This window comes from Suncus etruscus, chromosome 7 (genome assembly GCF_024139225.1).
Source record: "Suncus etruscus isolate mSunEtr1 chromosome 7, mSunEtr1.pri.cur, whole genome shotgun sequence".
In the NCBI taxonomy this organism is placed as follows: domain Eukaryota; kingdom Metazoa; phylum Chordata; class Mammalia; order Eulipotyphla; family Soricidae; genus Suncus; species Suncus etruscus.
The window spans coordinates 117,310,614-117,336,849 of NC_064854.1; the positions used below are offsets into that span (position 1 = coordinate 117,310,614).

At 37.6% G+C, this 26,236-nt stretch overlaps 1 protein-coding gene across 1 annotated transcript in view; it reads right to left on the reverse strand.

Annotated features, from left to right (window-relative positions):
- Positions 1-26,236, reverse strand: part of ANO10 (anoctamin 10) — a 186,477-nt gene that overhangs the window by 148,869 nt on the left and 11,372 nt on the right. The window contains 6 exon segments of the mRNA XM_049777443.1: positions 1,128-1,310; positions 4,703-4,777; positions 7,386-7,441; positions 10,358-10,927; positions 12,183-12,299; positions 25,203-25,337. Coding sequence (XP_049633400.1) covers positions 1,128-1,310; positions 4,703-4,777; positions 7,386-7,441; positions 10,358-10,927; positions 12,183-12,299; positions 25,203-25,337 — 1,136 coding nt within the window.

Below are 26,236 nucleotides of genomic sequence, written 5' to 3' on the forward strand. Positions count from 1 at the left end.
CTATAAAAGTATCTTCCCCAACAAAATAAAAGTCCCACAATAGTTGAATTAATTCAAGACTGAGATATTAACAATAATAGGCTCTCTCTCCCTACTATTTTCATAATGAACCATCACCGAAGAATACCCTACCCAGAAGATACAAGATAAGATAAACAGCAATATAAAGTTACTAGGACCTGAAGGTAGCTTCCTCCTAAATAGAAAGATATTAAATGTAGTCAGAGTATCACAGAACTTCACACAAGAAGACATGTTAAGGGCTGGAGCGATAGCACAGCAGTAGAGCATTTGCCTTCTACATGGTCGATCCAGGACGGACCTTGGTTCAGTCCCCAGCATCTCATATCATCCCCCAAGCCAGGAGTTATTTCTGAGAGCATAGCCAGGAGTAACCCCTGAGTATCAAAGGGTGTGGCCCAAAAAGCATAAAAAAGTATTTTATAAGTATACTCTTTCAAATATTATAGAGGCCAAATTATCAGAGATAATTACTTGTATTTCATAAAAAAAAATAAACCCTAGAATTAGTTTTTGTTTCATTTTTGGCTTTTGGACCTCACCCCAGCAATACTCAGGGGTTACTCCTGGCTCTGCACTTAGGACTTGCTCCTGGAGGAACTCAGGGGACCAAATGGAATGCCAAAGATTGAACCTGACTAGGCCATATGAAAGGGTAGTAACCTACCTGCTGAACTATCTCTCCAGCCCCAAGAATGATTTCTTAAAGGAGTAATTTTGTCTTTACAATAGCACTGAGTAATTTGAACTAAAAATTCATATCACTTCAATATTTTCTCTAAGATGGAATGGTCCAATACAATCAGAGCTACTTACCCTTCCTGGCCATCTCATCATTCTCTTGGAATGACTATTTTCCATGCTTGGCAGAGTAGTCACAAAATTTGCTAAGTTTATCCTTTGGAGTTACTAGGCAAAATTTTAGACACATGGGAGCAGTATTCACACATTGTATGTTTCAAAGTCTGTATAGAGAAGAGGCTGGCTGGAAATCACTAATTAAATATCCACTAACAAGTCAGTGAATGTATACCAGTTTTGTAAACTTAACGCATGGCTGTTACTTGCTTTAAGTCCGCATTGAAATGATCAGCATTTAAACTTACCAAATAAGTTCCCATTTCTTTTTCTAGGACAACCTGTTCATACAAGGTAGCATCCATGTCAGCCTTCAAGGCCTGGATCTTCTTCTTCACGTATACATTGTGTGCCTTTTGGATCCAGTAAGGAAGAAAAGATTCTGCGACTTGGTTAATGATCTGAGAGGTAATCAGGAGAGTGGCCAGACTCTACAAGAAAAAACATAAATAGTATTTGGCAACGTAGGATAACAAAATCATGCCATATATTCAAAAGGAAACAAAATCTTCAGTAAAGAAAATTCTGCTGTGTCAGTAAAACTTGAGGACCAGTTCAGGACAGGAAGCTTGCCACAAAAAGCAGTTAAGTGCAGTAAGAGTAGAAAAGCTTCCACTATGACGATGATAGTTGGAACTGATCACTCTGGATGCTGAAAGGGGCAAAGTGCCATGCATAGTACCCCTTAATTAATAATAGTGCAAACTACAGTTTCAAAAAGAAAAGAAAGCATGAGAGAGAAAACCAGGGAGAAAGTGAAAGGGAGAGACAGAAGAAAGAAGTAAAATGATTGCCCCAGCAGCAGGTGGAGGTGGATCCTTGGGAGAGAAACTGGTGCATTGGTGGTAGTAAAAGTACACTAGTGAAGGGTGATATACATTCTATGACAGAAACTCAATTTTGAACAATTTTGTAATCATGGCGCTTAAATAATTATAATAAAATTAATTAATTAAAATGCAAAAAAATTCCAAGGAAACAAGTAAAAGAAACACAGAGACAAAGCTCCATTAAAAAAAAAATGGGGCAGGAGAGATAGCATGGAGGTAAGGCATTTGCCTTTCATGCAGAAGGTCATTAGTTTGAATCCCCCGAGCCTGCCAGGAACGATTTCTGAGTGTGGAGCCAGGAGTAACCCCTGAGTGCTGCCGGGTGTGACCCCAAAACAAAACAAAATAAAAAAAAACGCCAACAAACAAAAACGGAGGGTTAGGGAGGACAATTTGGGGATGGGAAGCCCCCCTGATTTTATGTAAATATGTACCTAAAATATTATTGTCCACAATATGTAAGCCACTGTGATCAAAATAAAAATTATATTAAAAAATTAAATTGATTTAATTGATCACATCTTAAGGTTTTGAAATGTATTCCTTAGGAAAAACTATTTTTGAGGGAAAGATAAAACATATGTGTGACAATGTCAGATTTTAAATATACTGAATAAACTTTCAAGAGTTTTTTTTTAAACTACCAGAGATCTCCAATAAAGCACTCATAGCTCCTTGGCTTATTCTGTGTGCAAAAAAAAAAAAAAAAAAAAAAAAAAAAAAACACCACCAACAACAAAAACTGATTTCTCTATGAGAAAATTGAACTGCTGTTGAATGAAGCATTATCCTACCCTTTTCTATCTCAAGGCCACCTGCTGGTTATCTATGAGCATGAATATTTTTTCATCAGTGATGGTTTTCTAGGGATGCATTAAGGTTCTTGGTAGAACTATTCAAGTTTCCAGAAGGGTTGCATCCACTCTCTCTTTCTCTCTCCCTCCATCTCTCCCTCTGTCTCTCCCTTTTTTTCTCTCTCTCACCCCTCTTTTCTCTCTTTCTCATCAGAATGACTTTAAGGGACTGCTCTAAAGTCTATGAAAATAATACACAGCACGACTCCTTTACCACTAACCAAGAGTTTTAGTCATTAACCTCCTTTAATTGAAAAATGTTAGACATTACCAAATGTTTCCTTTTACTTCATCATAGTATGTTTACTTCCTATATAACTTGCCTATATAAACTAAAACCACATTTCTAAAGGCAAGTCCATCATTTAGAAAAAAACTGCTGACTGTTCCCTCAATTTTGAATGACCTCTTAAAATAAACTTCTCTTTTATAAAACTTTGAATGAGCTTTACATTAGCAATTTTTTCAGTATTAAAATTCTACTTTCCTTTTCTAAAAAATTTGGCCTACAACTGGCAGTGCTCAAGGTTTACTCCTAGATCTTTGCATAGGAGTCACTCCTGGCAGGCTCAGGGGACCATCTGGGGTACGTGGGATTAAACATTGGTTACCTGTGTGCAAATCAAACCCCTTGCCTGCTGTTCTACTGCTTCAGTACCCAAATTCCATTTTTTAAAGTATTTCCTACCAATCTCCCTGTCTCCTCATAAGTAAATGAAACTCTCTGTGAAATGAGAAATCATATTTACTAATGGTGGGAATAGAGAAGATTGTGTATATCTAACTTAACAACTTAAAATGTATTATGTTTTGAAATTGCTCAATTTTTAAAAATAATTTTAAATGTCACTTCATTATGGAAGCAGTTAGACACATAAGTACAAACTCTTGCAACTTTACCTGATAATACCATTCTTAAGTTCCAAAAAAAAAAATGATAGCAAATTCTAATATAAATATTAAGAAGTCTAAAATTCTAACTTTCTTTGACAATAATTACATAATATTGGACCAGAGAGATAGTCAGAGGTTAAGGTATTTTCCTTGCTTCAGCTATGGCCATGAACCAGTTAAAATCCTAGTACCACCTATGGTCCCACTGCTCCAGATGACCCCAGAGCACAGAGCCAGGAACTGTAGCGCCTGAGTACCAAGAGTCCCTGGTCCCTCCTTAACACTCCAAAAAAATATAATCACAGAATACTTATGTACTTTTTGTTTGGAGACCAAACCTAGTGGTGCTCAGGACTGATTCCTGGCTCTGTACTCAGGAATTACTCTCGGTTGGCTCAGAGGACCATAAGAGATGCCAAGAATCAAATCCAGGTTGGTCATTTGCAAGGCAAGTGTCCTACCTACTATACTATCAATCTAGCCAAACAATCAGAGAATATTAAGAAATATATCCTTTTTATTTTATATTTGACTCAGATACAAAGTAAGAATTTAGAAGGCAAAGGTCATTTTACTATTTGCTGATTTAAGATCCACAGGAGTAACACACCAAGATAAATGTCAGATTTTAACCAATTCAGAAAGAATTTCATAATACCTGCAAATCTCTAAAAATAAGCATCTATCAACTTAAAAATAAAATAGTCAAACCCTATTTCAGTAATACCAATTGACCCTTGTCTGAGATAAAAAGAAAAATTCAATTGATAGATGTACTCTTCGCTGTTAAATTGATTTTTACAAACTTTGTAACAAACCTTATATTTGATTTTTACTGCTTTACATGATTAATCTTATAAGCTGGTAAGCCTCTACTATTTCCTTTTCAATTGAGTATAATCATGATACAATTGCTAAAGGTCTTTTATTCAGAATTGGGCTTAGTGACTCCAGTGAGATGGTATGGCAAATAAGGCACTTGACTTGCACAAAACTAAGCTGGGTCCAATTCCAGCACCCCCTTGTATGGCTCTCCAAGCACTGTCAGGAATGCAGAGCCAGGAGTAAGCTCTGAGCACTTGCTGGATGTGGGCCTCATTTCTCCCCACCAAAAAAATTGGACTTAGAAAATATATCAAATTTAAAATATTTGCAGAATTAACTATATGAATACAATTACATTACATAAAAATAGGATCCACGTCTAAACTCTATGAAATCAATCTTTCTGTGGTTCATACTCACCTGACGTAAAAGCTTCATATCATTCAGGACAAAGGCAATGTAGAAAAGTGAGGCAAAGCAATTTAGAAAGTTGAACTGTGGGAGAAAAGAACAACAATTAATAGTGTTTAGAGTCCTGTAAAAATACAGTGGGTCGCGCCTTAGAGGTAGCTGCGTAGAGTACATGCTTCACATGCATAGGATCCTAGGTTCAAGCCCTAGTACTGAAAACAAACAAACAACAATAATAAATAAATCAATGTGGGTCTTCTAGTCCATTCAAGATAGCAGAAACTTTTGCCTCACTCCTCCTCCTTTAGAAACATATTTTTAAACTCTGAAAATAACACAATGGGAACTTATGGAGAACTCTAAAACAAGCTAAGAGAAAGACAAACTTGCCTGAGATTCCAGGACCCGCCCCCCTCTCCCAAAAATCGCAGAACAATATAGTACCAGTGCATCTCACCTACCTATTATTTGCTTACAAGAGAAGGGGTTGTAAGAAAAGAGGCCTGCAAACCTAGCAACTCAGACACTCAGGTAGTGTCATTCCCTACAATTCACCTCATCCTACCCAAACAGGATCCTTACCGAGACAGAAAAATTAAGAACTGGCAGGATGGATCAAGATGCCAACTAACAATAAGCTGCCATGGCAAGAGTTAGCCTTCCCTGCAGGATCTGGGATACCAAGACAGTGGGGCAGCAGTAGCTGGCTGCCCAATCTCTTACAGTTTAGGACATCTTTAATTTATTACCAGGGATCTAAAACTTCCCATCCTCAGAGAAACACATCAAGGTACCCAAGTGACATTAGCAAGAGACTAGAGACTGGCCACATCAACAAGCTGGTCTGTTGAGCTTGGTGATCTTCATGAGCCGGTAAAAAATTAATCTGTGCTGCTGTGTGTGTGCGTGTGTTTGTGTGTGTAGAAGACATTAGGAGCCAGGGACATGCACCAATCAGGGGGATACTGCTACAAATGACATTTTAGCAGTTACCCTGTTCAAGAACCAGGAACTATTCCCTGCTGTAACTGCTTCTTTTCTGCCTTCCAGCCCCATGCTGGTGACTTTCACTGTGCAGCCGCATCACATTCTGAGACAAAGGCTGTTCTGTGTACAAGTGTGAGCAGCTGATTAATGAGGAAATGGGGAATCACTGCAGAGTCAGATCAATACAGTCACCAGCAGAGCTGAGGTACTAAGTTAGAGTTGAAGTGGCATATAAAAAGGCCCAGAAGGTGAGAAATGTTCTCCCATTAGATTAAAATTGAAGAAAGAGACATAAGAAATGCAATCTTATGAGTAGATTCTCACTCAGGAGTCCTTTTATAAGACATAATAAAGCTTCACAAATAGCAAACTTCTAGAGATAAATGAAGCTTTTTACCTTTCCAGGCATCCATTTTAAAATGAACTTAAAAAAAATAAAAAACACATTTCATGTTCCCAGGCCTTCTTACACAAATATTGAAGGCAACTTCCTTACTGATCTGGCACCAATGTTTTGGTGCCATTCACAGTATTAGAATGAGACCTTCACAGTGCATAAATATGCATGGCTGCATGACCCTTTTATAATGCCCAAATTACTAAGTAATAAATATACATATTGTATTCTTATTATCTAGTTATGACACATTTTTCTATTTTTCTACTACCTTTGCAGCTATAAATGTTCCTACTTCCAGAATCCAAAACACCCTCCTAATCAACAGTGTTTTCTGATTTTTTTAAAGGTCTATAGAACAACAACATCAAAAAAGGACTGATAAATAAACCTCTTAAAATGATTTCTATAGCTGAACAAAAACTCCTTCCTTCTAAGTGAGGGCTCTTGGGAGCAAAGTACATGGACTGTGTGCAATCAAGTGCAGTTGGAGGTTCAGAGGACTCTATTCCTTGGTCCCCTTATCTTACAGGTGCTGAGCTAATCTCCTCAAAACTGAGGTGCTTTCAAGCTCTCATTTCTTTGTTATTTATAACAATGCTGGAAAGACGCAAAATGTGCAAATTTTTATACAAATAGCAGGCTGGTTATATAATGCCTGCTCGCTACCTCCTTCCTTCAAGCTACTAAAACATGCTGGGAACCTTTTAGATGTTAGAAGTCTCTCTGATAAAATTTTTGAAAAATAGTGTTTTAGGGTTTTGGAAGGAGGTTTTAGGAGTTCTCTCAATAGGTGCTCAGATCTGGGGCTTCTTCTTCAGTGATTTTCAGTCAACAAGGTGAGGGGTTCAATGGAAGGGAGCTAAGATGCAGTGATTTTTGAGTCCTATGATGATGCCAAGGCTTGCTCTGGTCATCCAAGGGACCTGTAGAGCTGCATGTGTCCAATGCTAGGGAGATCCTGAGGTTCTTGGCAAGGCAACAGCTTTAACTCCATTACATTGGAAAAAAAATAATGTTCTGTCACTAAGCAATTTTAGAATAAATGGAATGATCACTAAACAGTGAATCAAAGAAGTGACCAAAAGGAAACGAATAAACATTACAGACTGGATATTGGCACTACTTTCCGTGCATTTGTCATACTATTACTAAATGTGTATATAAACACATTAATTTTTGCCTACTCACACAATATATAGTAACTAATAAATTATAAGCAAGTCTTTGTAAATATGTTGCTACGTGCTACATAATAAGCATTCATTTCATAACTAAATTATTTTGTAAATTAAAAATTCAACTTACCACTAGAACTTTCAGAATGAGATGATTCTGGTAAGAAGATTCTAATCGATGATTTTCTGAAATAGTAAAAGGAGAGGTAATTCCTTCAGGATCAGAAAACCACCTGGGGAGTATAGACTAGCAGAAAAGGAAGACCTGCACAGGGTGGCAGGCAAAAAAAAATAAGACAGTATAGTCTTTGCCAGCACAATGTTCTGGGCTGCCTCTCAAGGTCACTATTCATCACTAAGAACACCAAACAAGACCAAAACTCAGATGAAGACACATTTGTCATGATGCCGCAATTGGCACTGCACTCTGATACTGCATTTTAAATATTACTGGTGCAGAGAACTGTGGTATGTGTTGGTAAATGAGTAAATAGCCACTAAAAAAGAGATCCTAAGTATGTGGTGACAGTCATAACTGACAGCAACCACCAAAGAATAGGACAATAAAGCTTTCTATACAGGTGGCTCACAGGAATTAAAAGGAAAATTTAAATTTTCATCCATGTCCAGGAAAAGGAGAAAAAATTCCAACACAGGCAGGGTAAAAGGATCAAATGGAATATTCGGGGGTAGGGGGTGGAGGAAGGAGCAATAATACAGTGACTAGGTTGTTTGCTTTGCCAACCTCATATGGTCCTCCAGGCACCACTAAGAGTGATCATCATGACCATAGGGTGTGGCCTCCAAATTACAAGACAAGCAAAAAAAAAAAAAAAAAAAAAAGGAGAGCTCTGGAGAAGTGTCATCTCATAGAGTGTTAAAACAACCTGGATCTAAACTCCAACTCTGTTACTCAGCCGCTCCCTTTCCCTGGGAATGAATGCTGAAACCATCCTCCTCCCAAGGCAACTGCCAGTATTAGTAAAGAAGGCAAAAACCTCAGAAATAGCACAAAGAAAACACAGTAGCAGTAGCTTTTGTTATATAACCACTAAAAAAGGTATTTAAAACAACTCTAGGGTGTCCTCAGACACATGTAAAATCACTTTACTTTTTCTTTTCATCTTTTCTGAGTTAATTAACACAAGTACCCGAGTACCCTTAGTTAAGTAAACCCTGACCCTCAGGTGATTTATGTTAAACGCAGACTAATAAAAGTGGCAGGGAAGCAGCAGAAAGGAAGCTTGGATGACTCAGTAAGATCTAAGAAGCTGCTCAACACTGCATGCTAAAAAGTGCAATTTTGACTGTCTGATTTCTTGTGTCAAACTGCAAGCTGAGATCCTACAGAATAACCCCCACAGAATGGCACCCGAACAGGGTCACAAAACTTCAAACAGTGAGTGGAGCAACAAATTTCTCAGGGTTCTGAATAATAAAACTGGTATAAGCCATGTCATCCACCTCTTGCTGCACCGAATGTGCTATACCCTCTATTCGAGTCTTAGCTTGCATAAACCTCTTTCTGAGTTGCCTCACGCTGCTGCTCTGGGTTACTTACCAACATCTTTCAAGACAAACTGAACATGGCATATCCTTTAAAAATGCTCCCATGTGGGCCCGGGCGGTGGCGCTAAAGGTAAGGTGCCTGCCTTGCCTGGGCTAGCCTTGGACGGACCGCGGTTCGATCCCCCGGTGTCCCATATGGTCCCCCAAGCCAGGAGCAACTTCTGAGCACATAGCCAGGAGTAACCCCTGAGCGTTACCGGATGTGGCCCAAAAACCAAAAAAAAAAAAAAAATGCTCCCATGTGGGCCCGGAGAGATAGCACAGCGGCGTTTGCCTTGCAAGCAGCCGATCCAGGACCAAAGGTGGTTGGTTTGAATCCCGGTGTCCCATATGGTCCCCTGTGCCTGCCAGGAGCTATTTCTGAGCAGACAGCCAGGAGTAACCCCTGAGCAACGCCGGGTGTGGCCCAAAAATCAAAAAAAAAAAAAATGCTCCCATGTTCGTGCCCCAAGAAAAGAGTGCTTAGACAGTAGTGAAGAGTCCTTATTCAAAAGATTTTCCTAAGGCCGGTACTGAATCCCGCAGAAGAGAAATTGCACTGATGATGTCTGACAAGTGTGTGTAGAATCCCAGCACTACCTAGCACAAAGCCAAAATTAAGTTCTGAGCACTCTGGTGTAGCTTCACATCCCAAAAAAACAAATCCAAACCTAAAACTTTATAATTCATGAAGCCTAAATTTTCTTCTAGAGTACTAAAACATTTTTAGGGTCAGAGACAGTACAGCAGGAAGGGTGCCTGCCTTGTACAGAGTCAATCCAGGTTTGATGCCCAGCACCCCATAATGGTCCCCACACCTTACTCAGTAAGAATAATCTCTAAGTATCGAGACGAAAGTAAACACCGAGCAGTGCTAGGTAGAACCCCTAACAACAACAATAAAAAACAACATTCTTTTAAACATAAGCAAATTCTTTTTACCAAAAGCATAAATACCTACCTTTACTGATATCAACGGAGCAGCCCTCAGTACCCCATCATTGAGACAATCTAATTTCAGATACTATATACAATTCATTTAGTCAGCATGTCATGAATATTATTCCATCTGTTTTACACTCAACATAAAGCATAGTAGTATATATGGTCTTAGGAGTGTAGACTGTGCATTGAGTGCAAAATAGATGGAATTATCTTCATATATAAGACTTGAACAGAGGAAGGTCTGGGTTGGCCTAGCTCTGTCATTTGTTGACTGACGCTTGATAAGTCTTATTGTCTCTATATAAGAGTTTTAAATAACTTCTATTTCATGTGTCTGGAGGATGTGAAAATGAGATGTCAATTAACTAACCTCAGTGAGAACATGATAACCATAACACTGAGATCAAAGCATACAGTCATATGTATCGGGGTTGGGGAGGTTGGACCACACCAGTGGTGTCCAAGGGATACTCCAGCTTTGTGCTGAGGGTCACTCCCAGCAATGTTCAGAGGACCATGCAGTGCCAAGAAGCAAACCCGCATTGAGTTATCTCTAGCAATATTCCTTATAGGCAAATAATAGATTACATACAAAGTACCAAAACTTACCCCATGAAGTTAAAAATTCAGCAGCATAGCGATACAGCCAGTTCATGATCTCGATTACAATGGCATAAATGATGCTGGGCACATACAACAAGATACTGCTCCACATGGATCCATTGCTTTCATGCACATCCATAGCCCAGGTCTCCATGTCAAAGTAAATCATCATGACGTAGAGAGAGAAATAGAGACAGAGGCACACAAAGGGCATGGAGACCAGGTAAATGCGCAACTGTCTCTTGTAGCTGGAGTAGAGAGGCTCCGACCTGCCTGTGACTGGATTGATCCCTAGGACCCCATGATAGCCAGGCCGGGGCTCCTCAAACTGTCTCTTCATGATCAATGTTCCCCACTTGTAGGTCATGCGGGCACAGCTACGCTTCCACACCTCTAGGATCACCGTGGACCAGATTAGGTTGAATGAGGCGAAGATCACATACTTATCATAGTCTTCCCACGCGAACAAGTAGTATGGCAACCCAATAATTGCCATGGGGATTAAGGCAAAAGTGAAATATTCCAAGAATCCAAAGTAAAGAGCAATGGTTTCCCCAAAGTAGCCACGAATGTTATCTATAAAGGAAGCAAAAACAAAAACCTTAGTAAAAGCATACCAAAGACTTTTTTTTTAAGCCTTTTCAGAAAAGCTACTCATGTTTTTCAGTTAGATGGAGATCACTGATTACCCAGATCCCATGGGTACTGTGAGAAACAGTGTGAGAGAGTAAGTCTGGCCTCCACACATGCAGTCAGTCCAAAGAGTCCACTTAGTTACAGACCAACCTGACCCTTTCTCCATCATCTAACCCAGCCATAGCTGATGCAGCTGTTCTGCAGCCTAAGGCTGTTTCCCCCTTGACTTTCTCCTATGCTGATGGCCCTTTCCCAAAGGAAACATCTTCTTGGGACTTGTCCCAAATCTCCAACATCCTATATTAAATTTAGCCATAGTCAATAACCATTTGGAGTTGAGGACTTAATTTATCTTTCCACCGTATCATTCCAGTTATAAATGTTCTTTTCAAAGCAGATTCCCCACCCATAGTACCCTCTTCTCTCATCCTTCCAAAAGTGATGGAAATGATCATTTCCAACACTATGTCATATTTCAGTATACTGAAGAAAAAAAATAAATAAAAAGATGGTGTCAGAGTAATAGGTAGGGCAGATAGGGTACTTCCCTAGTACATGGCTTACAAGGTTCAATCCTTGGCATCACATATGGTTTCCTAAGCACTGCCAGATATAATTACTGTGTGTAGAGTCAGGAATAATCCTTGAGCAATGCTTTGTATGACCACAAAACAAAACTAAAATAAACTCAAAGCACAAAATAAACACTGGAGTAATAGTACAATGAATTGTACTTGGCTTATACATGGCCAACTGAGGTTCTATTCCCAGCACCATATATGGTCCCCCAAGCTCTACCAGGAGTGGTTACTGGGCACAAAACCAGGCAAAATTCCTGAGCATAAACAGGTGTGACCCAAAACAAAAGAAAAAAACCTAATACAATTAAAAAGTTGAACATCCATACCTACATACAGAGAAATGTTCAACATATACCAAATAAGTTAATGGTGATTTTTATAGCTATAGTGAGGAAAAATGAATAGATTAGTAATATACCCAAAATATGTATAAAGTATCCAAAATGCTTACTTGACCTTATCTTATTCCCCCCCACAACTTTTCCCCTAAGGTAGCTATGAGTCCTATTTGGTAAAGCATTTAGGAATTATCCCCAGAGGTCTTAGACCACTGCTCAATATATCTTTCATATGTAGGTCTTCCTCTTCACTATCATGAAGTTATTGACACCTACCTATCGGCTGATACTTCAAAAACCGATTATACCAGGTGTCTTCAAGTTTCTTCAGGGCCTCGTTATCATGAAGTGGAAACACCTGAATCATGATGCGAGAGGTGAGCAATCTTCTCACTGCAATGGGAAACGGTCGCAAACTTCATAAAATGAACTGGAAAATGCCCTAAATATGTTCAATTGAGTGCTATAGGTACATCTCAGGAAGACAGAAGTGCTAGACAGAAATAAATTCTACACTACCTACTCAAATATATTCTTTTGTTTTTCAGAACATAAAATATCCTCACTATTTGACTAGAAAAGGAATACAAGTGAATGTAAAATTTTAACTATAGTGCCAATTAGAATTTGAGAAGTCCTGGTTATTTTTCTCTCCTTAGCAAACAATAATGAATACTTCTCAATGCCAAAATAAATAATGAAATATCCTTTTTAATAGTCATAATGTTCCATTATTAAACAAATTAATAGAATATACCTTTAGATTAAGCATTATAATGTAAACTTTTTATATTAAAGTGTTACAGTTCTTATATATATTTTTTACTCATCTGGTCTACTACTTTATTATACAGGCTTAGAAGTCCAAGGCATATGTACTTTTTAAATACCAACCAGTTGTCAATATAAGACAATTTGTAATACATTTTTTTTGTTTTGGGGCCACACCCAGCAATGATCAGGGGTTGATCCTGGCTCTTCACACAGAAATCACTTCTCGGAAACAAAGGGGAACTATATGGGATGCCAGAGATTGAACCGTTGGCCATATGGCCATATGCAAGGCAAATGCTCTACCTGCTGTTCTATTGGTCCATTCCTAACTACATTATTTTTTTTGGTTTTTATTTTGGTTTTTGGGTCACACCCAGCAGTGCTCAGGGGTTACTCTTGGCTCTACTCTCAGAAATCGCTCCTGGCAGGCTCGGGGGACCATATGGGATGCCGGGATTCGAACCACAGTCCTTCTGCATGAAAGGCAAACGCCCTACCTCCATGCCATCTCTCCAGCCCCCTAACTACATTTTAAACACAGAAAATAAATATTCAATATTGCTACAAACACACTAAAATATATACCAAAGTAACCAAACAATCTTGAAAAAAATTAGGCATCCCATCCTTCTTGACTTCAAAATGTATCACAAAGCTACAGTAATCAAAGCAGTATGGTACTAGCATAAAGATATTTAAACTGGGGACTGTAGAGATAGCACAGCGGTGTTTGCCTTGCAAGCAGCCGATACAGGACCTAAGGTGGTTGGTTCAAATCCCGGTGTTCCATATGGTCCCCCGTGCCTGCCAGGAGCTATTTCTGAGCAGATAGCCAGGAATAACCCCTGAGTGCCCCGGGTGTGGCCCAAAAACCAAAAAAAAAAAAAAAAAAAGATATTTAAACTGATTAAGCTGAATATATCAAATGGTAGACATTTTGTACATAAATAATATATCAATAAATATGTCTATTTCCCTTTATAATATAAAGACACAAAGTAATAAACACAATTTCAAAATGATCAAAAAGTGTCTTATCTGCTCTACAAACAAAAGAGAATGTTCAATTACTTTTATTTGTATTGATTCAGAGTATTTCCTTTACTTTCCTCTTTTCTAAACCATTGATAGGCTTATACTAGTAAACATCAAATATCAAAATCAGATAATACTTTCTACCCTCAACACTCATTTGACAAGTATGATTTTAATACTCATGCACCCAACTGAAAGAGAAAAGTATAAATAACTAAAAATACAGCCTCTGGTAATAATAAATTAAAACAGGGCATTTGCTTGTGATTACTTAAAGTGACTCAACGGGTGGGGAACCCTCATGTCTTTAGGTATATTCAAAGCAATGAATGCCCTGGCCCAAATGGAGAGCTGAAATACTTTCTACATGAGTTTCTTAAACTTTCACTAAAAATTTAAGAGATTAGAAGATTGAATTTGCATTCAGAAAGGATCTATTGCCCTTGTCATCCACTTTTAAAGGTTGAGAACTCATTTCTTTGAAGGACTTCTCCCATATTTCTTAACACCTTTTTACCAAAGTCAGACATGATGTCAGAGCCTCAGGATCTTCAGTGAAAAGAGGCAAATAAATTTATGCAGCACAGAAGGGAAGCAGGATATGTTTTCAGTATGACAGAGAGAGATGACAGAGAGAGAGAGAGAGAGAGAGAGAGAGAGAGAGAGAGAGAGAGAGAGAGAGAACACAGCCTCAGGATTGCTGCCTGGTGATTCTTCTAAATAAAAGGAAAAGACAAAATTTAATATTAACTTTAGAAAAGAGACTTAGAAAAAGATTCCTTAAAAGTTTTAATCTCAAAAATGATGTAGTGTAAACGATACTGTTACATATGTAAATTATATTGAGAGGACTGAGAGAGACTGAAGAGTTTAAAGTAAAGGTTATGAGAAATTTTCTTTCTTGTTGGAAAAGGTCATAACTAAAAAATACTAACTAGGGTAAAAGGTATACAGTTTAAGTTTTTACTCCAGTGTTGTCAATTTGATTCCTAAATATTTTTGCTCTAAATTTGTTGGCATCAGAGAGATAGTTCAAAGGCTAAATATTTTGCATGTGAGGGGTCCAGACTCAATCTCCAGTACCTCAATGCCCTGAACATTGCTAGAAGTAACACCTGAGTAGTGAGGGAAGAGGATCTTCTGAGTCATTGTCAGATGTGGTAAACCAAAACAACCAACATTGATACTATTGGTAAATGGGTGACCTAATCTATAATAACTAAATTTAAATTTTGAAAAGAAAAATATTGTGATTAAAATGAGAGACTGCATTCTACCACAGAAAACATTCGAGGTAGCTTATTTGCTTCTAAATGTAGCATTGTGAACTGAGGGACTCTGAGGGAATATAAAACCACAGGTCCTAAATTACTGGGCTCCTTTTCACAGTCATTGCCAAAATATCTTCTGGTTTTAGTTTCTAAAAATAGGTTTGCTTCTTTTTCAATACCCAGTAAGTATTTAAGTATTTAAACCCGTCAACTAAGAACTGACTAGCATGAGCCTTACCTTCTAAGGAAAATTTCATGCTTGACAGGCCTAAGGAAGAAATAACTTAAGCAAACTTAAAGCCTTCTTTTAAGAAGGCTGGAAGAGGGCAGAGAGAGTGGAGCACTTGCTTTGCACATGGTGGGCCTGGGTTCTTTCCCCAGCACCACATATGGTCCCTTGAGCCTACCAGGATTGATCCTGAGTGGAGAGCCAGGAGAAAGCCAGCGGCATATCCAGGTACAGTCCAAAAAACAAAAAGAAAATAAAAATACATAAGATCTACTGTGACAATCTCAGGCTATTATTAATACAGACTAATACAGCCAAGCAATTCAAGGAAGATTTTAAGCATTCTAGCTTTCAGTAGGGCCCTCTAAACTAAAAATCTAGTGACAATTCTAACACAGCACTGCTTCTCTCTCTCTCTCTTTTTTTTTTTAACATGGCATGCTACCTTTTTTAATATAAATTTTTATTTAAAAACCATGATTACAAGCATGTTTGTAATTGGGTTTCAGTTATAAACAGAACACACCCCATCACCAGTGCAACATTCCCACCACCAATGCGCCCCCTCCTCCCCCACCCCTACCTGTATTCATGACAGGCATTTTACTTCTCTCATTCTTTAACATTGTCATGTTAGTTGTCAGTGTAGTTATTTCCCTAACAGAGTTCAATACTCTTTGTGGTGAACTTCAAATTGTAAGCCGATCCTTTCAGCCCTTCTAGTCTTTAACTCTATTGTCTCAGGGCCTTATTACAGTAATGTATTTAATTTTTTCTTAAAACCCATAGGTGAGTGAGACTATTCTGCGTCTCTCTCTCTCTCTCTCTCTCTCTGACTTATTTCACTCAGCATAATAGATTCCATATACATCAATGTATAGGAAAATTTCATGACTGCATCTCTCCTGATGGCTGCATAATATTCCATTGTGTATATGTACCGCAGTTTCTTTAGCTATTCATCTGTTGAAGGACATCTTGGTTGTTTCCAGAGTCTGGCTATTGTAGATAGTGCTGCAATGAATATTGGTGTGAGGAAGGGATTTTTGAATTGTATTTTTGTGTTCCTAGGGTATATCCCAGGTAGTGGTATGGCTGGATCATATGGGCATTCAATTTTCAATTTTTTGAGGACTCTCCATATTGTTTTCCATAAAGGCTGAACTAGACGGCATTTGCACCAGAGTAAATAAGAGTTCCTTTCTTTCCACATCCCCGCCAGCACTGATTGTTCTTGTTCTTTGTGATGTGGACCAGTCTCTGCAGTGTGAGGTGCAGAAAAAGCATTTGATAAGGTCCAACACCCATTCTTGATAAAAAACCCTCATCAAGATGGGAATGAAAAGAACTTTTCTCAATATAGTCAAGGCCATCTATCACAAGCCAATGGCAAATATTATTATTAATGGAGATAAACTAAAAGCCTAAAATCTGATACAAGATAAGGCTGCCCTTTCTCACCATTCCTATTCAACATAGTACTGAAAGTACTTGCCATAGTGATTAGGCAAGAAAAAGGTATCAAGGGCATCCAGATAGGTAAGGAAGAAGTCAAGCTCGCAATGTTTGCAAATGACATGATAATATATTTAGAAACCCCTAAAGACTCTGCCAAAAAGCTTCTAGAAACCATAGATTCATATAGCAAAGTGGCAGGCTACAAAATTAACACGCAAAAGTCAATGGTCTTTTTATACACTAATAATGATAGAGAAGAAATAGATATTAAGAAAACAATTCCAAGGGGCCAGAGAGATAGCATGGAGGTAGTGCATTTGCTTTGCATGCAGAAAGATGGTGGTTTGGATCCCGGCATCTCATATGGTCCCCTGAGTCTGCCAGGAGCAATTTTCTGAGCATAGAGCCAGGAGTAACCCCTGAACGCTGCTGGCTCTGACCCAGAAGCCAAAAAGAAAAAAAAGAAAATGAAAACAATTCCATTCACATTAGTGCCCCACAAACTCAAATATCTTAGGGTCAACTTAACTAAAGAGGTGAAAGACATATACAAAGAAAATTACAAAACCCTACTTCAAGAAATAAGAGAGGACACAAGGAAATGGAGACACATACCCTGCTCAAGGATTGGCAGGATTAATATCATTAAAATGGCAATACTCCCCAAGCATTGTACAGATTTAATGCAATCCCTCTAAAGATACCCATGACATTTTTCAAAGAAGTGGGTCAAACACTCCTGACATGCTATCTTTAAAGTTAAAAACAAAAGTGTCTGTAACACTGGGTGCAACAAGGAGGAACAGGCCAAGTTGTCTGAAACCCAATGAAATATGACAAGCACAGTGATAAGGGAGTGAAGTCAACAGTTTGCACAATGGAGATAGGGCTGCTCTCTTCACCTCTAACCATTTCTCCTGTGCCCAGGACTTCCAACCAGACCTTACCTAACACTTGAACTCAGCAGGAAACACTATTTTTTGTCTCAGTAAGGAAAACACTGAACACCTGTGGCTTTTAGTACATTTTATATGTCCCTATGCCCTGTATTTTCATTTCTGCTCAATATCGAACTGCAAATATATTTATATCAAACACAGAATGAACAAAGATAAACAGGTATTAATAATTTAATCTATGTATATCTACATGATATTTACATGCTATTTCTTCCAATATCTTGTTTGTTTAATTGTTGATTTTGTGTTTTAATCTTGAATGTTAGCCCTTCTCAGATGTATGGTATGTGAACGAACATGATATCCCTCTATGGTGGTTGCCTTTCTTATTTAGTGATGCAGAAACATTTTGGTCTAATGTAGCCCTGTTTGTTAATTTTTCTTTGTTGTTTTTTTTCTTGCTGTTAGAGTTTAATTTTTTGTTTGTTTGTTTGGGCGCCACACCTGGCAAGTGCTTAGGGGTTACTCCTGACTCTGCACTCAGAAATCACTCTGGCAGGCTCAGAGGACCATATGGGATGCCAGAGATCAAATCCAGGTCAGTTGCACGCAAGCCCTATCTACTGGGATATCACTCCAGACCCAGAGTTGAATTTCTTAACACATTAATGAAAACAGCCATGGAGTGTTTGCCTGTTTGTTCTTTACTATACAACTTTATAGATCAAAGGTTATCATCTAAGTCTTTTTCCCAATTAGATTTAACTTTTGTACACTGGTCAGATAATGATCCAATTTTATTTTTTGGTTATCTCATTTTTTGTTACATCAGTTGCAGAAACATATTCTATTATTTTCTTTGTCTAAATTAACTCTACAAATGAGGATTTCTTTCTATGCTCTCAATTCTACTCCATTAGTCTGAACGCTGCTTTCATTCCAATATATGCTGCTTTTTTTTATAATTATAGCTTTATCATACAGTTTAAAGTCAAGACCATGATTTCTCCTATTTTATTTTCACTTGGGCTTGCTTGGGCTATAGATAGTTTAGTGATTCCATATAAATCTTATGAAGAAACTTTCTATGTTTTTTTTTTTTTTTGGTTTTGGTTTTGGGGCCACACCCGGAGTTGCTCAGGGGTTACTCCTGGCTGTCTGCTCAGAAATAGTTCCTGGCAGGCACGGGGGACCATATGGGACACCGGGATTCGAACCAACCACCTTTGGTCCTGGATCGGCTGCTTGCAAGGCAAACGCCCCTGTGCTATCTCTCCGGGCCCACATTCTATGTTTTTAAAGAGAATGCCACTGTAATTTTGATAAGGATTGCACTGAATCTGTATGATGCTTTGGATAGGATAGTTATTTTAATAATATAGTATAATTTTCCATTTCCTTGTGTTTTCTCTATTTCTTTAGATAGTGAATTAGTTATCAATATAAGCTTTTCACCTACTTTGAAAAGCTGCTTCCCAGGTACTTTATTGTTTTTGATGTAATTATAAATTGAACTTTTTGGGTTATATTTCCATTTATTGATTTTTATAGAAATACATATAGAAATACAACTGATATTTTGGGGCCACATCCAGCAATGCTCAAAGGTTATTCCTGGATCTATACTCAGAAATTACTCCTGGTGGGATTGGGGTACAATATAGGATACCAGGGATCAAACTGATGCTAGATCAGTTGCAAAGCAAGCACCCTACCTGCAGTACAATCTCAGTAGCCTGCAACTGATATTTTCTATTGACTTTATATCGTATCACTTTGCTGCACATACTGGTTTATTGTTTCTAGTACTATTTTAGTGATGTCTTAAAAGTTTTATTTATTTTTTTATAACTACATCTGCGAATACAATAGGACTATATCAGACCAAAACACTTCTGCAACATTAAAAAAAAAAAAACTATTACTAAGTACAACAAAAGGCATCCACCAGAGAAAATGTTTTTCTTTTCCAATTGGAAACCTGTTTCTTTTACTTGCCTTCTTACTCTAAATGTCTACTAAGCCCTGTTCATCCAACTTCCTTTACTTATGGTTTTTGCGTCCCCCCTTATTTTCTGTCTGATGATCTTTCCATTGTTCAGAATGGAGTATTATGGTTAAATTGTAATTTAACCAGGTCAAATTATAATTGCTTTATGTACGTTTGATGCCCTTCATTTAGTGCATATATGTTAATGAGTATCAAGCCCTTCTGATGAACTGATCCCTTAATCATAAAAATAATACCTCTCTCATAACCCTTTTATAATTTGAGCCCAATTTATCTGATATAAATATGGCCATTCTTGACATTTTTTAGGTTACCATTTACCTGGAATGCTTGTTTCTGAAACATTAATGTGGACCTATATTTATCACTTGAGAGTTCAAGTAAATCTCCTATAAGCAGCACAAAATTGATTTCTGTTTCCGGGTTCACTGTGAGTCTTCTGACTGGTGTTTAGGTAAATCATTAATGGAAAAGAATATGCTGTCATTTGTATTTGTATTTTCTCTTTCTTTCTTCGTTCTCCTATTTTTCTCCTCTGTACTCTGATCTCTGCTTCTTGGACAGTGATCAGGTTCCAGTCTAAGTATTTTTGCTTGGAAGTTACCTTGAAAGTTAGTACTCACAGGATCTCAAGACTACTAAGCTTACAACTCATTTTAAGTTTAAAGTAAGTAAGTTTCAAATTGATTCTAAGAAATCTTGACATTATTCTCATTCTTCTCTACATTTTATGTTGCTTTAAACAATTTTAATTTATACTCAAAGTCCAAGATCTTCATTAGCCCTTATACTTTACACTTGAAAAATGAAGACAATGGTATATGAAGATAAACAGAAACTATTATATTTCAAAAATATTCAAACAAGGTAGAGAAAACTCTAAATATACAGTGGTGCCAAACAGGTTTTCTTGTCTTCTTACATAATAAAACATAAATATTATCCTATATTAAGTATAAGTTTTAAATTTTCACCCCTAAATACTATTAAGTCTTGCTTTAAAAGGAAGGTTTGCTAGAACTATTTTATAAACTGGCCTGCAGTTTCTCTTTGTTAAAAAAAAAATCCCAATCTACTAGTATTTAAGAATAAATATCATGGAGCCGGAGAGATAGCATAGTGATAGGGCATTTGCCTTGCATGTGGCTGACCCTAGAGAGACCCGGTTTAATTCCCAGCACCCCTATGGTCACTCAGTCTGCCCAGGGCAATTTCTGAGTGCAGAGCCAGGAGTGACCCCTGAGCACCACTGACTGTGGCCCAATAACCAATCAATCAGTCAATAAAGAAAGTTTAAAATAAAAAGAATAAATATCATGACCATGACAAACTAATTTATTATCGCTTGTAAATTATCAATATTTTACAATAAAGAATTATTTAATACCATACTACTGCATTAGGAATAGACTGACTAAATGTGGTCCTTTGGAGTCATACAAATTATGGGAAAGAAACCCAAGAAAAGAAGAGGGAAAAAGAGCAAAGAAATGCTAGAATAAAGTTTGGCATCAAAAAACTGAATTTTAACGTAAGTTATTAAGACACAATAAAACTCTACATATATTGATTAAAAAGTGCTTCTTTAAAATGGACTATTATGTTTTTTAAGTATCAGTTTGGTTTTTTTTCTTTTATAGAAGATGCTACACTAACCTTGCAGGGCCAGTTTAGTGGCCATGAATTACTCTGTTGTTTGACTGAGAAGTTCTTTATCATTCTAATCTGAATGATAACCTAGTTATACTGGGTAGTAGCTTTTAACAACCAGATTGTGTAAATTCCTGATAGTCCACAAAAAAGCTATTACAGTTCAATGCAGTGGTTTTGAACCATGGGTCCAAGGACTGGTGTCAGTCCACTGGTGTTAGAAGATTGAAAACCACTAGGATAACATACTCTTAAGAAAAGTGTTCTTGGGCCCGGAGAGATAGCACAGCGGCGTTTGCCTTGCAAGCAGCTGATCCAGGACCAAAGGTGGTTGGTTCAAATCCCAGTGTCCCATATGGTCCACCATGCCTGCCAGGAGCTATTTCTGAGCAGACAGCCAGGAGTGACCCCTGAGCACCGCTGGGTGTGGCCCCCCCCAAAAAAAAGTGTTCTTAACTCAACATTAGAATATGTCATGTCATTCCCTTCTGGACATTAAAGATTTTTTTAATTTCCAGGATTAATTTAATTTCAAAAGCATATAAAAAGTACTGATTCACTCTCTTGACTTAACAAGACAATCTTCCTGTGGTAAAACATTCAGGTAAAAACATACATCTTTACAACTTGGTGGTCCCAAGTTTTAAAAATCAAAACAGAAAACCATTTCACAGAAAGGGAAAAAATAATAATGAAACACCTCAATAAATACACTAACAAGCAAAAATATACTGGTTTTTAAAGTTTTAAGTAAGAAAATGTTTAAAGCCAGAGTTAGCCCATTGGACAGGGCAGTTGCCTTGCAAAGAACTATGTTCAATTCACCCCAGCATCCCAAATGGTCTCTGAGCCTGCTAGGAATAATTTCTGAACTCAGAATAACTTAGGAGTAACCCCTAAGCACCACTGTTGTGGATCAAACAACAAAAATAAAAATAAAAAAGGAAGGAAGGAAGGAAGGAAGGAAGGAAGGAAGGAAGGAAGGAAGGAAGGAAGGAAGGAAGGAAGGAAGGAAGGAAGGAAGGAAGGAAGGAAGGAGGGAGGGAGGGAGGGAGGGGGAGGGGAGGGAAGGAAGCAAGGGGAGAGAGAAAGGAAGGAAGGAAGGAAGGAGGGAGGAAGAGAGAAGAGAAAGAAAGAGAAGAAAGAAGAAGAAGAAGAAGAAGAAGAAAGAAAGAGAAGAAGAAGAAAGAAAGAAAGAAAGAAAAAGAAAGAAAGAAAGAAAGAAAGAAAGAAGAAAGAAAGAAAGAAAGAAAGAAAGAAAGAAAGAAAGAAAGAGAAGAAAGAAAAAGAAAGAAAGAAAGAAAGAAAGAAAGAAAGAAAGAAAGAAAGAAAGAAAGAAAGAAAGAAAGAAAGAAAGAAAGAAAGAAAGAAAGAAAGAAAAAGAAAATCACTGATTTATGGGAGTTTCCTTATTTGATTTCCTATTTAGTATTTGATTTTCTCTTCCTGCTTTTAGGATTCTGTCACTCTTTGATTTTTGGCCATTTTAACTATTATATGTTTTGTCTTACATCTATTTAAGCTTATCTATAAGAAATACTTTGAGCTTCTTGGATCTACGTATGTGATTTCTTTCTGGCAAAGTTTCATCTATTATATCTTCAAATGAGAGTTCTGCACTTGTCTCTCTTCTCCTGCAGCCACTACAATATGAATCTTGAGCTCCCTACACTTGTCCCTACATATCTCTCCCAGCCATGCACCAGGGTTATACTTGTGAGGCTTATGCTCCAGTGCTAAAAACACAAGAGCCCCATAAACCTCTTATCTGACCTTCATTTTTAACAATTATTTTCTGTGTGTGTTGCTCATTTCCACTACCTTATCCTTGAGTTCACTAATTCACCATCAAATTCTGCCATTTTGCTGTTGAGCTCCTCTACTATATATCCTTTAGCTCAATGGTTTACTGTTTGTATTTTTTTATATTCATTAACATTCTTTCATTGATTTCTCATTTTAGGGAGGACCTTTATGACTATTACTTTAAAGTTTCCATCTGGGTTTTTACAAACTTGAATGTACTTCAAGTTCTTCCCAGGATTTCCCCCACAACCAGCTCTGCAAGTGAATTTCTCCACTTGTGCATTATGTCTAGTATTATGCCAGAGATAAGGGCAAGGATTATGTTCAACTTAGTGTGCAATATCTAACTTATGAATAAAACAAGTAGGCTGGGGATGAGGCCTCGCTGTCAGGCGCTTGCCCTGCGCACATAGGATATTGGGTTTGAATCAAAGGACTGTCGCAATCATAGAAATAAAATAACATGAAAGAATAAGTGGCCTCTTTGAGACTTTTAGAATTAGTCACTAGGCAGTGACTAATTCAATTACAATTGTAATTGAATTTGTTCAATTACAAACTCCAGTTGCTCCAGTCAAAATCAGACTCACTCTAGTGGGTTTCATTTTGTGTACAAGGGCCAAATTCTCACCAAGAGTTTGTGGGTAATAGTAGCTACTGTACCAAGGTTGAACAGACCTGAATGGTGAGTGAAGGTTCATAGTTGCTATTACACAGAGGTGACTGTGGCATAAAAACTCAAGCAAGACTGGACAGCATGTGGGTTTTCATGTGTCTGTAGTATATAAACTGTATATAAATCTGTAGTATATAAACAAATTTACATGGCTACTAAAAATTTTTATCTATAAGTACTCTATAACAACTGTAAAATGCTAAGGTTTAATGGACATGGGAGCACTCTGGTGTGAAGTAGCAAGAGTAATGTGAGTCCTAGAGCAGCAAGTTAAAATGGCCTGAAGTACAACCAAATAAACATAATCACAGATGCTTATAGGCACAGATGTACAAACGTGAGTGCACATGAGCAGAGATCTGGAAAGCAACTAGGAGTTTGAACTAGCAAAGGCTATGGTAATTTTTGTGACAAATTCAAACAAGCCTAGGTTTGATATGGTATTCAGGAATACCATTGCACCGTTTGAACAGACCTGAATGACAGCCAGGAATGTGCATCACAAGTGTTCAGTGGTTGCGTACTGTCAAGTTCCCACTATTTAAGGTGACCTGGGACACAAGATGGGAGTACTAGTGGGGTAGAGAAGGTAGAGAACCTGTTACCAAGTTTAAGCAAACCCCCCTCAAATTTAAATATACAGGAGGCTCTAAAGACCAAAGATATCTTAGTGAAAAATGAGTAACCATATTTTCCAGCGTATACGACAACTGGGCATATAAGACTATCCCCTACTTTTCCTGTTATAATATAGGGTTTGGGCTATATTTGCCATATAAGACTATCTCTCTTTTAACACACACAAATGGAAATTTAAAAAGTAAGAAAAAAAGAGTAGAACCCTCAAAAGTTATCAGTATATGTTTAAAAAAGCTAGACTTTGGAGTGCAACAATCATTTTACATTTGTCCTTTGTAGTGAGTAACTGTGATTTTTTTTAATTGTCATCTACATTGAGAGCAGGGAGAGGGGGTTCCTCCAAGAGCAGCTGGCTAAGGAGCAGTGATTAATAAGACAGCTAGAGAGAGACAGAGTGCTTCCTCTGTGTCCCATAAAAGCTGAAGAGAGGACTGAGCACCTGAAAGCCATATACCAGTGATGACGCCCGGCGGCTGGATGGGGTGTAACACTCAGTAACTCAGCTCCTCTGTGTGCCCTGAGAGATTAATCTGGGCAAGCAGGGGACTGAATGATGATGCCTGGCAGCAGAATGGTATGTGGGGGGAAGAGAGGGTGGGTCACTCGTCCCTAAAGCTGGAGTAAGTTTTAGCATGCTGTATACCGGTGTATAAGACGACCCCAACTTTTAAGAAGTTTTTCATGGGTCAAAAAGTCATCTTATATGCCAGAAAATACGGTACTATAAAGTTGCATTGTTTTTTAGTGAGAAGAAAAAAATTAAAGACTTGGTAGTGTGTTGTTTGTGTCTACTAAGAATAAATAACTGCACTACAATGTGCAGTGATACAGCTAATTGAATGACTTACATAATGATTTTCCTGGATACAGCTTTGCCTTGGGATAACCAGGGATCATTTTTTCCTCTCTGGCTCTAAGATTTTCAAGTTCATATCTGATAATAAATTGACGTTCTGCCATTGAGAGGAAATCATCATTGTTATCTAAAATAAAACAAAACATCCAGTCATTTTCTCAGCAATGGTCAAAATAAAGTGAATAACACATAGCCTGAGTAAACATAGTGATATAAATAAATAATCAACATATAGGTAACAGCTAAAATATAACATATAAGAAGTATACTATATAAGGAATAACTTAAGTATAAAACTAGTAAATTAGAATGGAAAGTTGCTTGGATGTTATAAAGAAAATTCTATTATTATTTCCCATGATATAGTTCTCTAATTACTGTAAGTTATTATGCCACATGGTATAAGCATCCACACAAGTACACTTACTTGTATTATTTTATACCAAAAAACATAGAGTAAAATGTTTTTTAATTCTAAGAGTACTTTTAAGTAGGAATGGAATTAAGTTTGCAGAAATTTTCTTCTTTCAAAGTCTTAAGCACAGGTTATTTCCTTCTAGAATTGAATATTCCTCCTATAAATGAGGAAAAAGACATTGATAAGAAAACAGTATTGTTGGGGCCGGAGCGATGGCACAGTGTTAGGGCATTTGCCTTGCAATCAGCTGACCCAGGATGGACCTCAGTTGGATCCCCGGGGTCCTATATGGTTCCCCAACCCAGGAGCATTTTCTGAGTGCATAGCCAGGGGTAAACCCTGAGTGTCACTGGGTGTGGTCCAAAAACAAAACCAAAACAACATAACAATAACAAAACGGTATTGTTTCTTGATGGGGAAATCTTACTGAGGGGTATTTTAGGTTGACTGCTTATTCATTAACATGTAGTCTAGAGTAAATAATCAGATAAAGTATAATCATACCTTCCAATTTAAAAGTCATAAAGATGCCAGTTATTCTTTCATGTTATTTTATTTCTATAATTGGGGCAGGTCCCTGAGAATCAAACCAATATTTTATGTGCACA